Genomic DNA, 14,002 nt, shown 5'->3' with positions numbered 1-14,002 from the left:
TAGCAATGTTATTTGAAGTTCTAAATTTATAATCTCATATATATTATAGAAATTCAATAGCAAGATAACTTTAAATAACACTAGCAGCAAAGAAAGCAGAAGGGGGACAGAGAACAAGTAAATTATTACTTTTGTTTAATAATGTACTCTATCTGTATAAATACATATGTATAAGCAGGGAGTATGCTAGCAAATATTTAATGGTTCTTTGAAAAAAACGAATATGACACTCTTTTTAAAGTGTAATCTATGTTACTGACATTTTCTGCATCACTTTCTTGCCTAGTTGATCTACAAAATAGGACATCAAGCTCTGTAGCATTTGCTGATTTATGAGATGAAAATGTTTACACTGAAAATTTAACCACCAGCTCTGTCCAAGTATGCTGGCTACAGCATAGCCTTATTTAGAAAGATAAGTTGAGTTATTAGTGGGTAGCCCAATCTTTCTGCCCTTCCTGAAGGCTGTCTTTCTTTCAGTTGACTCCTTTCTCAGGAGTGGTGCTTTATTTTAAAACTGCCAAGTCATTAGTGGCCCCCAGTACTTAGAAAATGACAAGATTGGCCATCTGCCTATTTGCGGTATTCAATTTCTCATTAACTCTTGTCTTTTAAGAATCTGGACATTGAATATTATTCTCTTTCTCCTTTTAATGCACTGTAATCTTGGGTAAATATATGACTTGAACCTCCAGCAAATTTTGCACTGGGACAATCACAAAATGGGTTTATGATATCTCAATGCTTTAAATCAGGTGGCACAGTAGAAAGAGTACTGAACTTGGACTTGGGAAAACTCATCTTCCTAAATTCAAATCCTGCCTCAGACACTAGCTGTGTGACCCTGGGCAAGTCAATTAATTCTGTTTGCTTCAGTTCATCGTGTGAAAAGAGTTAAGAAGGGACTAGCAAACCACTCCAGTATCTTTGTCAAGAAAACCCCAAAATGGGGTCACAGAGAGTCAGACAACTGAAACAACCCAACACCAATACTTTAAAATCTGCTTCTCTTCCAGTTTTTTTTTAACTTCCTCTATTCCCAGTCAATGCTAGTATTCAGATAAATGGAATAAATATAGATTTGAATAAACTTCCGGATTTAATATAGTGTTGTGAACATACAGAGAAAACACAAAACAATAGCATTTCTAAAAAATAGCAGATTTAAAAGTAACTAAGTTAGTTGACAGCCAAAAGAAATGGGGAAAAGGGGAGGGAGAAGTGCAGTCTATTTAATCTCTCTTTTGGTCTGCTCTTCGTTAGGAAACTGTAAAGCAGTGGTAAAAGTGGCAAACAAGATGGAAGTTAGAGATTAGTGCTTAGCAAAGGGACTGACACATATTTACTGAGTGATTGACTGGATCTCAACCAGGAAAGCAAGGCCCAAGGGGAAGTCTACAAGGGCAACTCTCCAACAATGCCATTCCAGCTTCTCAGATGGTTGTAAGGAATCTCTGGAATGTCTGTCCCTATCTTGGGGGCTCCTTTTTTCATATGGAGAATGGTGACCTGTTGACCCTCAGCTGATGTCCATAGCACATTGAAGCATATGTATTCTGGCTATTCTGGTTCCAACCTCCACCATACTCCCAGGTCAACAAGGCTAAATTCTATTGTCCTTTTTTCCCTTTCCAAAAGTAGGGGTAATCTTGGAAATCAAGGATAGGATTGGAATAGGGTTAGAAAACAGGTTAGGGTTGGGATTAGCATTTAGATCAGTTTATTTTCTTGGTTGTGCATAATGGCCCTTTACACTTTGAACTTCTTGGGTCAACAATTTTCTTTTGGTCTTTCTTTGTATGTCTGGCATTAGTAAATGCCTGACCAAAAAGTGAGTTTTATGTATATGGAAGGGACATTAATCAGGTAAAAGGAAAATCTCTGATAAATGAGTATATCCTCTCCTCCCAGAAAAGGGGAGGGGAACCTCTTGCTTTCGGTTATATTGGTCTGTCATTACTAAGGCAGGAGGGGGGACTCAAAATTCAATAACTCTAGGTGTTTTTTTAGGGGTCAACTAAATGTTTGACCAAAGTTAGTCCTTGAATGATGTGACAAGTACCCAAATGGGCCTTGGCAGAAAAAAGGCTCCCCACCCCTGCCCTAGAGTATGGACATGATGGGTGATGGCACTTTGTCACAAGCCTGGGCTTGGGTCTCATAATTTTTTTTAATTTTTTAATCTCATTTTAAAAGTGATTGTTAATTTTTTTAAATAATTGTTTTATTTTGTTCTAGCTTGATAAATAAAAACAATGTACTTTATATTTAAATATTCAATAAATGCTCACATTAAAAAATAAAAAAATATAGAACATTTAGGGTAAACACCCTAATGAAAAATACTGTCCATACTTATAATTAGGAGAATAATTGATAATTTATGATTTGTTTTCAGGGACTTGGAGTCACAAGGTCATGATTACCTTCTTTGGACTCAGAAGAATGTTTTTTTTGATATAGAAGCTATGACTGTGTTTTAAAAGACAGTGAATAGATCACTCTTACCCCTTTTACTTTTTTTACCTCTTCCCTGTGTAATGAGTGTTTCCTCTGTAGGGGGTAAGAATGACTTGGATCAACCTTAATGGACTCATTCCATCAGTGTAACAATCGGGTACAATTTTGGGGTGTCTGTGATGGAGAATACCATCTGTATCCAGAGAAAGAATTGTGAAGTTTGAACAAAGACCAAAGAGTTACCTTTAATTAAAAAAAAGTTATCTTATTTTATAATTTTGCTATCTCTTATACTTCATTTTTTTCCTTAAGGATATCATTTCTTTCTCATCACATTCAACTTAGATCACTGTATACCATGGAAACAATAAAGACTAACAGACTGCTTTCTGTGGAGGGTGGGGGGAGGGAAGCGAGATTGGGGGAAAATTGTAAAATTCATAATAAATAAATAAATTTTAAAAAAAGAATGGCTTGGATCTTCATAGACTTACAAGATCTGGAGGTTTTTTGCTCTCACCCCTTCCTCTGCCTCACTTCAGATAGATGAGACTGGCACCCATTTCTAAGTGTGTTCTTTCTGAGTCCTTTTACTCTGTTAAAAACTACATCTGAGTGTTCTAATTTTATTTCTCATAAACACTTGTGGTTGATTATGTACTTTGCATTTTCTTGTGTCTCTTTATTCCTGGTCAGAGGCTCTAGCAGGAACACAGGAAGAGGGCTTTTCCTAGGGCAAGGCTAGGAACCCAGCACCATCCCTTCATCCCATCCTCTTGTTGAAGAATTTTCTAACAGGGGGCATAAAGATGAATTATTCATCCTTTTTAATAGCTCTACTTCCAAAAGTAGAATTACTACAAACATGGGTTTTTAAATATGACTCACTAGTCCAAGAGTAGTAATATCTATTGTTATATTTGTTTAAAGATGGAACACAGCAATTAGGCAAGGAAGCTTAGGGTGAGTGGGAACTGGAACCCCTTTGCAGTTAGGTGGTTTAGTGAGTTCTAGACTCTATATTTCTAGTCTGTCAAATTTATCTTCCTAAATTACAAATGTGACCAAGTCACTACACTGGTCAATAAACTCCAATGACTCACTTTGACTTTCAAAGTCCTTTACAAACTAGACCCTTCTTAGCTTTCCAGTCTTTTTTTACATTTCACTGCTAGTTTCTACTCTTCCTGCTACAATCTGTGAGCCAAATGACACTGACCTATTTGACGGTTCTCAAACATTAACATTCTACTTCACAGCTCTGACTTGTTGCCTGGATATCTTTGATGCCTGGAAGTCTCTCCTTCCTCATTTCTGCCTCCCGGTTTCTTACAAATCTCAGCTAAAATTCTAAGGACTACTAGAAGTCTTTTCCAATACTCCTTAACTTTAGTGTCTTTCAGAATACTTCCAATTTACCAGGATTGTATATTGTTGGTACACAGTCTGTAAACTGTCCCATCCCATTAGACTATGAGCTCCCTGAGGGAAGGCACTGTTTATAGCCTTTTTTTGAATCCCAAATGCTTACAGTGTCTGGCATATAATAAATGTTTGTTGCCTTGACCAAAACACACAATTCATTTTTTTTGCCTCTAAAATTATTTCTCTTTGGAATTTCCCTTTTTTGTTAAGGGACCAACATAATTCCAGTCACTCATGTTCACAACTTCAGACTCAATCAGTTCCTCTCTTCTTCACCACCCATTTCCCATCAATTCAGCAAGTCTTGTCAATTCTATCTCCACAATATGTAACATGTACAAACTAGGCCACTATCCTAGTTCAGGCCCTCCACACTACCGATTTAAGACTAGCACAAAAGCCTGTCTCCCTGTCTTCTCTCTCTTCTCCAATCTATTCTCCACACAGCTACCAAACTAATTTTTCTAAGTCACTAGTCATGTCACTCCCTAATGCAATATATTTTCAAGGTCTTTATTGAATTCAAGCTCAAATGCAAATTTCTCTATTTGGCATTGAAAGCTCTCCTCAGTTTGGTTTAACAAATTACTCACTTTCACACATTCCACAGGTTAGTTCACCTGAGCTTCTTTGCTCCTCTCACATCTGACTCTATCCTCCATCTCTGTGCTTCTGGACAGACCATCCCAGCATGCTAGGAACATGCCCTCTCCCCTCTCTGACTCACAGGATCTCTGACTTGTTTCAAAGATCAGCTCAAGTACTACTCCCCAAGAGATTAATTTCCCCAAATTACCTTATTTTGAAAACTAAGAATTTATATTTTGTTCCCCCTGAAAACAATGTAAGCCCAATCATTTTTGTCCTCTTCTAAGTACCTAACACATAGGAGAACACTTTAAACATTGCTTGTGGATTGACTGAAATAGACCTCCAAGTACCCTTATCTCCCTCACTTTTCTTTCATACATTAATTTTTCATGAGGTAAGTGTGAGGTCACCTCCTAAGAAATTGAACCAGCCAGTTGTGCCACCAAAAGATGATAACCTTGACAGAGTAAATGAGACACTAGACATCTTCTTTAGTATCTCTCTAGATCATCTCCCCTGCACTAAGCCCTCTTTTCTTGTACCCATCTTGACCCCTTGGTGAACCAATTCTACTTGACATTGTCCTCTCTTAGCTCCTTAGAGCATTTATCACATTGCTGAGTGTGCCTATCCAAGCTTCAGCTGCCATTTGTTGTCTTCACTCTAACACTTGAAATGAAAATGACACACTGTCCTGACCAGCTCCACAATAAATTTCCTATACAACCTTAACTAAATCCTCACTGCTGCTATGTGGCATATCTCACCCACTCACTAGCTCACTCTCTACAGCAGCTCTTCCAAATCTTTTGACCTGTCCTTAAACCTTCCATGGCTCCTCACACCCTTGACAAATTCTTTTATCTGAGAACCTTGCCTCATATTACAGAAAATTACAGAAAAAAAATGAGTTCATTTGCTCTAATTTCCACTTCTCTCCTCTTCCTTATCTCCTCTTATACAGATGCTTTCTACTACTCTCTTCCTTTACCCATCTCACATGTTGAAGTAGCCTTATTCCATTCCATCTCCCCCAAAAGATTACCCATTCTGGTACCCCCTCTTTCATTTATTTTCAATCTCTCCCTCTTCACTGGCTTATTGCCTTTTTTATTTTTATTTTTTTAGTTTTTGCAAGGCAATGGGGTTAAGTAGCTTACCCAAGGCTACACAGCTAGGTAATTATTAAGTGTCTTGAGGACAGATTTGAACTCAGGTACTCTTGATTCCAGGGCCAGTGCTCTATCCACTGCACCACCTAGCCACCCCCATTGACTTTTACTTAGAAATATGATCATGTTGGGGGCAACAAGGTGGTTTAGTGGATAGAGCACTGCAGTGCCCTAGAGTAAGGAAGACCTGAGTTCCAATCTGACCTTAGACACTTAATAATGGCCTAGCTGTATGACCTTGGGCAAGTCACTTAACCCCATTACCTTAAATAAATAAAAAATTTTTAAAAAGCAAAAAAAAATCCCAATATGACTATGTCTCCCCCATCTTGAAAAATTCCTCAAATGATGCTTCCATCACTGCTATAGCCTAGATTTCTTCTGGCTTTGTAGCTAAACTCCTCAAAAGGCCAGCTCCAATAGGTATCTCCCCTTTTTTCTTCTCTCATTCTCTTCTTAAGTCCTTACAATATGGCTTTCAATATTATTTTGCCAAAACTACTCTTTCCCAAGTTACTAATGATCTCTAATAGTTTTTTTTTCTCAATTCCTATTCTCCTTGACCTCTATGCACTGACACTGTTGATGATTCTCATCCTCTTGATATTTTCTTTACATTTTTAGGACAACACAACTCTTCTGGTTCCCGTCCTATCAATTCTCTGTCTTCTTTGCTGGGTTCTCTTAATGCAAATATCTCTCAGGGTTCTTGTCCTGAGCCCTTCTTCTCTTCCCCTATGGGCGATCTCATCAGCTCCCATTTCTATACTGATGATTCTCAGATCTATCTATCCTGCTCTAACTTCTGTACTGACCTCCGATCTCACATCTCTATGTGTCTTTCAGACATCTTGAACTGGACATCCAGCAGACAAATTAATTTCCATATGTCCAAAACAAAACTCATTATTTTTCCCCTAAACTCTGCCCAGATCCAATCTTTCTTAATAATGTAAAGGACAGTATCTTCCCAGTCCTAGAGTCTAAGTCTGACCATATCAGCTCCCTGCTCAATGAACTCCAGTGACCCCCTACTGTTTCCAGGATCAAATATAATGTTTGGTATTCAAAGCTCTTCATAATCTAGCCTTATTCCCCCTTTCCAGTCCTGTGACGCTGGAGTCCTAGGTCTTCCATAAACAGGACACACTTTCTCAATTCTGGGCATTCACTCTATCTTTCATATCTGGAATTCTACCTTTTCTCTGCTACTAAGCTCCCTGGCTTCCTTTAAGTCCCAATTAACACCCTACTTTTTTTTTTAAAGTTTTTGCAAGGCAGTGGGGTTAAGTGGCTTGTCCAAGGCCACACAGCTAGGTAATTATTAAGTGTCTGAGGCCAGATTTGAACTCAGGTACTCCGAACACCCTAACTTTTACTAGAATTCTTTCCCAACCCCTTTTAATTTTAGTTCCTTTCCTATTAATTACTTACTATTTATTCTGTTCCTAGTTTGCTGTGTTTGTGTGTGTGTGTGTGTGTGTGTGTGTCCATTTGCTTTCCCCATTAGATTGTAAGCTCTTTGAGGTCAGGGATTTTTTTTTGCCTCTTTTTGTAGTCCTAGTACATAGCACAATGCATTTTATAAATGTAGATTAATATCTCTCCCAGGATCAGAATTCTCCTCTGTCTTTAACCCTCTCTAGAATTACACCTATAGCCTAGGACTGCCACAGAGAACAAGAAAAGGCAAGATGATGTCAATCAATTTTTATGGGAGGGGAACCATTCAGTCCCACTCAGTGCTGCCATTCTGATTTTCTGCTTAGGATTCTGGTTTGTTTGTTTTTTTTGTTTTTTTTTAGGTTTTTGCAAAGCAAATGGGGTTAAGTGGCTTGCCCAAGGCCACACAGCTAGGTGATTATTAAGTGTCTGAGACGGGATTTGAACCCAGGTACTCCTAACTCCAGGGCCCGTGCTTTATCCACTGTGCCACCTAGCCACCCCTTTGCTTAGGATTCTGAAGTACATTACTGCTTTCCTTAGCTTTTTCCCTCTTAAATTATGGGTTTTTCATCAACACAAGCACTAAAATAGTGTCATAAATCTGAGGCTAACTAGGATTTCTTGTTTCTCTTCCCATTCCAAGGAAAACCTTATTAAACAACTTTAAACAAAATCTAGATAAGCACTTATAAAAAATCTTGAGGAGAAGATTGAAATCTCAGAAATTCCTCTACCTCTTAAATTCTGTGATTACATGAATTCTAAGAGCTGTGGGCACCTCCCACTACCCTTTCCCCTCCTAGCCTCTAGTACCTGCTAGACATCTCCTTGCTTGCAGTCTTTCCTGTTGCTGCCCATGCCTTTGGGTGACACCTGTCTTCTTGGTGCACCCATGAAAAAATGCAGCAGACCAAATGGAAACCAAGCAGGATCCCAGTAGACATATTTGGATGCTGATGATTCTTTAAAGAAAGATTTTTTGGAGAGGAAGGTCATTCTGGAGGAATCATTCCACAAGGGCCTGACCTTCTGGTTTGCAGCCAATAGGTTTTTTCCTGTGGCCCACCATGATGAAAGGAACAGTGTAGACAAAAGGATATTAAAATGCTGCCCAGAAAACTAAAGATTAAATAAGAAGCAAAACTTCTTACCTCCCCTTTTTGAATCTTGATACTCCTGAGGATGCTCTCTAGGAGGTTAACCTGCTGGGTAAGCCGAATGGTATTTTCCTGTAGAAGCTTGTTTTCTTCATCCAGTACATGCACTCTATGGGTGGCATAAACCAGAGGTAAAACTACACATTTTTGTCTGAATCCTGGATAATTCCAAGAGTTCCCATTTTTTTTTTCTGGTGCCCTAGACTCTTGTCCAGATTTTGGGAACCACAATATGACAGGACAATTCTCCAGTACCTCCATCAGATTCACTAAGTAAAAATCAATGCCAGGTGCCTGGAAATTTAATAAACAGATAGCTCTTAAGTGCAGAAGTATGCTAGGTTTAACTAAGGAATGTGGAAGAAATAGAAGGATCATAGGAGCTCATTATTGGAAGAAACATTAGAAATCATCCAAGTCTAACCCAAAACTGAATGGAGATATTCTCTCCAGCATTTTTTCATCTAGCTTTTTCCCATCTAGTTTTGGGGTGAAAGGGAACCCACTACCTTTCAAGACAGCACTGTATTAATGAGCTGGATTCTACCACTTACAACTAGTTTTTAATTGATATTTTCTGCTTCTTACATCACCATAGTATCTCATGAAATCCTTCCCTCTCTCTTTCCCAAGGGCAAGTATTTTTTCCCTAACCCTTAATCTAATGCCTTCCCCCTGTTAAATATTTCCTATTTATTCTATATATAGCTTGTTTTATAATTTTCATTTGTATGTTGTTTCCATTAGATTGTAAGCTCTTTTGGGGGGCAGGTACTGTCTTTTACCTCTTTTTGTAGTCCTAGTATTTAGCACAATGCCTGACAGATAGTAGGCATTTTATAAATCACAAAACACTTTTTTAGAAAAGAAAAAAACACAAATAATGTTTAAAAATCCAAAAGTATTTCACTGCCATTCACCTGTGGACCTCCCACTTCCATGAAGGGGTAGATTGGGAGTGCCTTCTCATATTTATTCATTTGAGTCTCACTTAATTTTTATAACTTTCTTTAATTTTATTTTTGCTTCTTTGGGTGTGTTATTGTTACATTATTGCAATTGCTATATATATTGTTTCCTTAACTCTACTCACAATTCATATAGATCTTTTTATGCTTTCCTAAATTTGTTGCACACATCCTATTTTTTAGCACAGTATTTATTATTCCATTATAATCATATACCATGGTAGTTTGGCCATTCCCCAATTGATGGGCGCCTTCTTTATTTGGAATTCTTAGTTACTACAAAAAGTGTTGCTATAAATATTTGGGAGCATATGGGAGCTTTCTTTTTAATCAATGGGTTCCTTGGGGTATAACCCCAGCAATGGAGTCTCAATGAGGACTTCAAAAAGTATGGACATATTTATTCACTTTATTTACATAATTCCAAATTGCTTTTCAAAATGTTGTATTATTTTACAATTCTGCCAACAGATTATTAATGTACTTATCTTCCCACCAAATTGCTATTTTTTTGTCATTTTTGCCAATTTTTAGGGTATGAGGTAAAATCTCAGCATTGGTTTGATTTTTATTTTACTTATTATTAGTGACTTGTATTTTTTCATGTGGCTGTGATGCTTTGGCATTCTTCTATTGAATACTGCTTGTTCATAACCTTTGACTACCTATCTATTGCAGAATCACTATTCATAATATATATGTGCATATATGATAGCTATAGTATACTAATGTCATATATATATAACTATATAGATGTACATGTATATTTAATTACTGCTATATTTTAAATATTTTTTTCCATTTAACAGCTTCCCTTCTTTTCCTAGATGCATTTTTGTCTGTACAGAAGTCTTTTAGTTTCAAAAAATCAAAAATATGTAATTTACATTTATAATCGCCTCTACCTCCTACTTGGTTAAGAATAATCTCCTTTTATGTGAGAGGTATATGATCTATTTCTCTTGTAATTTTAATAATACAATCTTTAATGTTAAGATCACGACTCCAATTAGAATATATTTTGGAGTATAGTGTAAGATATTGATCTAAGCCTAATTTCTGCCATCTGTACCTCTCTTTCACCTATAAAGTGACACTATTATGTCACTGGGACAAACTAATGGAAATTAAATGTTATGACTACTTTTTAAGATAGTAACTTTAGATTGCTTTTGGATTGGTGTCTGAACTGTCCCATGTGGTTCACATGCAGATAATATGCAGTAGTTTTTGCAAGGCATTGGAGTTGAGTGGTTTGCCCAAGGCCACACAGCTAGGCAATTATTAAGTGTCTGAGACCGGATTTGAACCCATGTACTCCTGACTTCAAGGCCCGTGCTCTATCCACTGCGCCACCTAGCCTCCCCGGAAATGTACTTTTAAAAAAAAAATCTCCCCCCTTTTAAGCAATTACCATACTTCTTTATCATTTTTCCCATCTCTCTTCCTTCAATAGGTTTGTCCTAGTATCAGATAATCAGTAATTTTTGGAATGCTGCTATTTTCCCCACCAAGCAGAGTGGGGAGGGATTGAAGATTAACCTTCACATCTTCCCTTAGGCTACTAAGTATATCATCAAATATAGGCATATTATTCAAGGAATTCTGAAAGAATAATTCCAGGAGTGCCTGGCAACCTGGCTTGATGCCAATAGGTTCTTTTCCCATTTTTCCACTGTTCATCATGACATGTCAGGTGTCAGGATTCATAGCTAGTACTTGTCCAGGTAACTTGACCTTATTAAGGGAGCTGGAGTAGAGAGGATCTCTGAGATGCCAGTTCTACCAAAATAGGAATTATGAATGTCTGACCCCAGTCTTCAATTCAGCTTAACCCTGTGGATATTTGAATAACAACAGGTCAATAAAGATAAATCCCAAAGAGGGGTTTGGGGGTTAGAGAATGGTCACTTCTTATAGCCCCAAAGTGAACCAGTGAATTCTATTGCACATGATGTTGGATCTGATCAAGGTGCTTATGTTCAAATTCCAATTCTGGTCTTTACTGTGTAAAAGTCTGACAAATCACTTAACCTTTCTGAGTTTCAACTTCCTTGGATATAAAATGGAGAGTTTAACAATAGTTCTAAATCTATGATCCTACAAAACTGTCAAGGACAGGAAATTGTGGGATATTTTAAAGACTTGAAAAAGTGTCTCAGTTGTCATTTTGCTTAATTAGTAATATCATTTTTGTGGAGAATAAATTTTTAGTGGGAATAAATCCTCACCTATTCTGGACTAAAGAGACTATCCAATTGTTGCCTTGTATAGTTTCATCTTGCTCTGTTAATCTTTCTAGAAGTTGCCTCTTTTCCTGGAGCAGATTTTCATTCTTCTGGGTGATTTGGTCCTGGAATTCCTTCTCCTAGGGAAAAAAGAAGATTCCTGATAGCAAACAAGTCTTTGTCAAGAATCACTCTCATGGAAAAAAAATTGTGGGTTTAGCTATGTTGGTTTACAGCAGGATATAAAGTTGGGGAAGGCAGGGGCAGCTTTTCATTTTTTTCTTTGTATCCCCTGCCCAATGCCTTGCACTTTATTCAAGTGGATTAGTCTTTTTTCTAGAAAGTGAAAGTGATTGAGTTTTATGCTTTTCCCCCCAGAGTTGCTTTCTCTTTTTATTCAGAACACTTAAGTTGATTTTAATATTCTTACTCACTAATTTTCTTATTTTGTTTGCTGTATGGATTTTGAATCTTCCTCTCCAATATATATTTGTGTTTCAAGGATCCATGATTTCGCCCATTTACATATTTCTACCAATGCAGGTCAATTAATCAGTCAATAAACACAATTATTAACTGCCAGCTATATGCCAGAGACTATGCTAAGTTCTGAGGATCTCAAGAAAGGTAAAAGACAGCCCCTGTTTTCAAGGAGCTCAAGACAATATGTACATAAAAGCTATGTTCAGAATAAATTAGAAGTAATCAAAGTAGAAAAAGGTACTGAGTCATTGAGAAAAGCTTCTAGATGAAAGTGAGATTTTAGCTGAGAATTGAAGGAATCCGGGGAGGCCAGAAGGCAGGAATGAGGAAGAAAACAACATTCCAAGCATTGCATGGGGGACATTTGATGAAAATACCCAGAGTTGAGATGAAGTATCTTGTCTAAGAAACTACAAGGAAGTCACTGGATCAAAAAAATACCTGGGGCAAGGGAGGGAGTAAGATCTAAGACTAGAAAGATGGAAGAGAGCTCTATCTAGGCTATGAAGGATTTGGAATTTCAAAGAGAGAATTTATTATTTTATCCTGGAGATTATGGGGAGTCAGTGGAGTTAAAGGGGCAGGGGTGGGGAATGAGGTGATGTGATCAGATGTGTGCTTTAGGAAAATCACTTTAAATGAATGGATTGGAGTAGGGAAAGATTTGCAATAGGGTGGTCAACTAGCAATTGCAACTATTGCAATAATCTAGGCATACTATGAAAGCCTGCACTGGTAGTGACAGTAGCAAAGGAAAGCAAAGGCTGTATTCAAGAGATGTTACAAAAGTCAAATCAATAGAACTTGGCCACAGAGTGGGTATGGAGAAAGCTAACAAAGGTGAGACACACTGAAGAGTGAGATCACAACTCTAGGAGGTCTTAGTAGATGATTTCATGAATTCTGGTAGCCAAAAAAATTAATCACCCAATGACCAATCCCTTAGTGTAAGTTCTCCATATTTAGCTCTGTGTCACCTAGCTGCTATCTGTATTCTTTTTAAGAAAATGGGAGACAGATGAGAATTTAGCTAAGTTAAATCAGTTTCAGAATTTGGACTAATATAAACCATAACATAAAAATATAAACCAACACATTCTCAGAATTCTGGCATTGGAGCAATGACTAAGCCAATACAATGGTATTTTTAAAATAGCAGTTTCTCCCAGAATTGATAGCTAATGCAATTATGAACAAAAATGATTAAGAAAAAAATTAAACAAGAAAACTATACAGAGTAAGTGGAGAGAGAGCTAGATTAGGAGTCAGAAGGTTTAGAATCCAAATGAGTGACATTTGACATATCACTCAGCCTTGAACTGCAGTTTCTTCACTTATAAAATGAGGGGATTGTACTATATAAATGCTAAGATTCCTTCCAGTTCTAAATTCAACAATCCTAGTCTATAGCATTCTTTAAAATAGATTTTTTTTTAGGTTTTGTTTTTTTTGCAAGGCAAACAGGGTTAAGTGGCTTGCCCAAGGCCACACAGCTAGATAATTATTAAGTGTCTGAGACTAGATTTGAACCCAGGGACTCCTGACTCCAGGGCTGGTGCTTTATCCATTATGCCACCTAGCCACCCCTAAAATAGATTTTAATATAAGTCATCCTGGACATAGGAACCCATCTATTCTTTTTTTTTAACAAGGCAATGGGGTTAAGTGACTTGCCCAAGGTCACACAGCTAGGTAATTATTAAGTGTCTGAGGCCACATTTGAACTCAGGTCCTCCTGACTCCAGGGCTGGTGCTCTATTCATTTCACCACCTTGCTGCCCCAACTCTATCCTTTTTTTTTTTTAAGGTTTCTGCAAGGCAAATGGGGTTAAGTGGCTTGCCCAAGGCCACACAGCTAGGTAATTATTAAGTGTCTGAGACCGGATTTGAACCCAGGTACTCCTGACTCCAGGCTTTATCCATTGCACCACCAGCCCCTATCCTATCTATTCTTTTTTTTTAAGGTTGTTTTTTTTTTTTTGCAAGGCAAACAGGGTTAAGTGGCTTGCCCAAGGCCACACAGCTAGGTAATTATTAAGTTTCTGAGACCGGATTTGAACCCAGGTCCTCCT

At 37.6% G+C, this 14,002-nt stretch overlaps 1 protein-coding gene across 13 annotated transcripts in view; it reads right to left on the bottom strand.

The window, feature by feature from the left end:
• LOC141508835 (peptidyl-prolyl cis-trans isomerase H) overlaps positions 1–14,002 on the bottom strand; it is a 215,584-nt gene that overhangs the window by 44,843 nt on the left and 156,739 nt on the right. For 11 of the 13 annotated variants that reach the window (XR_012474522.1, XM_074217810.1, XM_074217798.1 and 8 more), the window contains 2 exons: positions 11,451–11,587; positions 8,246–8,360 (listed from right to left, as the gene is read on the bottom strand). Coding sequence is in view for 11 of the 13 variants with exons in the window: in XM_074217810.1 (XP_074073911.1) it covers positions 8,246–8,360; positions 11,451–11,587 (252 nt within the window). In the remaining 2 variants the exon portion in view is untranslated. Of the gene's footprint in view, positions 1–7,907; positions 8,057–8,245; positions 8,361–11,450; positions 11,588–14,002 lie in introns of those variants that run through there. The other 2 variants (XM_074217799.1, XM_074217809.1) reach the window with 2 other exon arrangements.

This window comes from Macrotis lagotis, chromosome 1 (genome assembly GCF_037893015.1).
Source record: "Macrotis lagotis isolate mMagLag1 chromosome 1, bilby.v1.9.chrom.fasta, whole genome shotgun sequence".
Taxonomy (NCBI): Eukaryota; Metazoa; Chordata; class Mammalia; order Peramelemorphia; family Peramelidae; genus Macrotis; species Macrotis lagotis.
The sequence above is the reverse complement of the archived record's forward strand: the minus strand, read 5'-3'. Positions and strand labels throughout refer to the sequence as shown.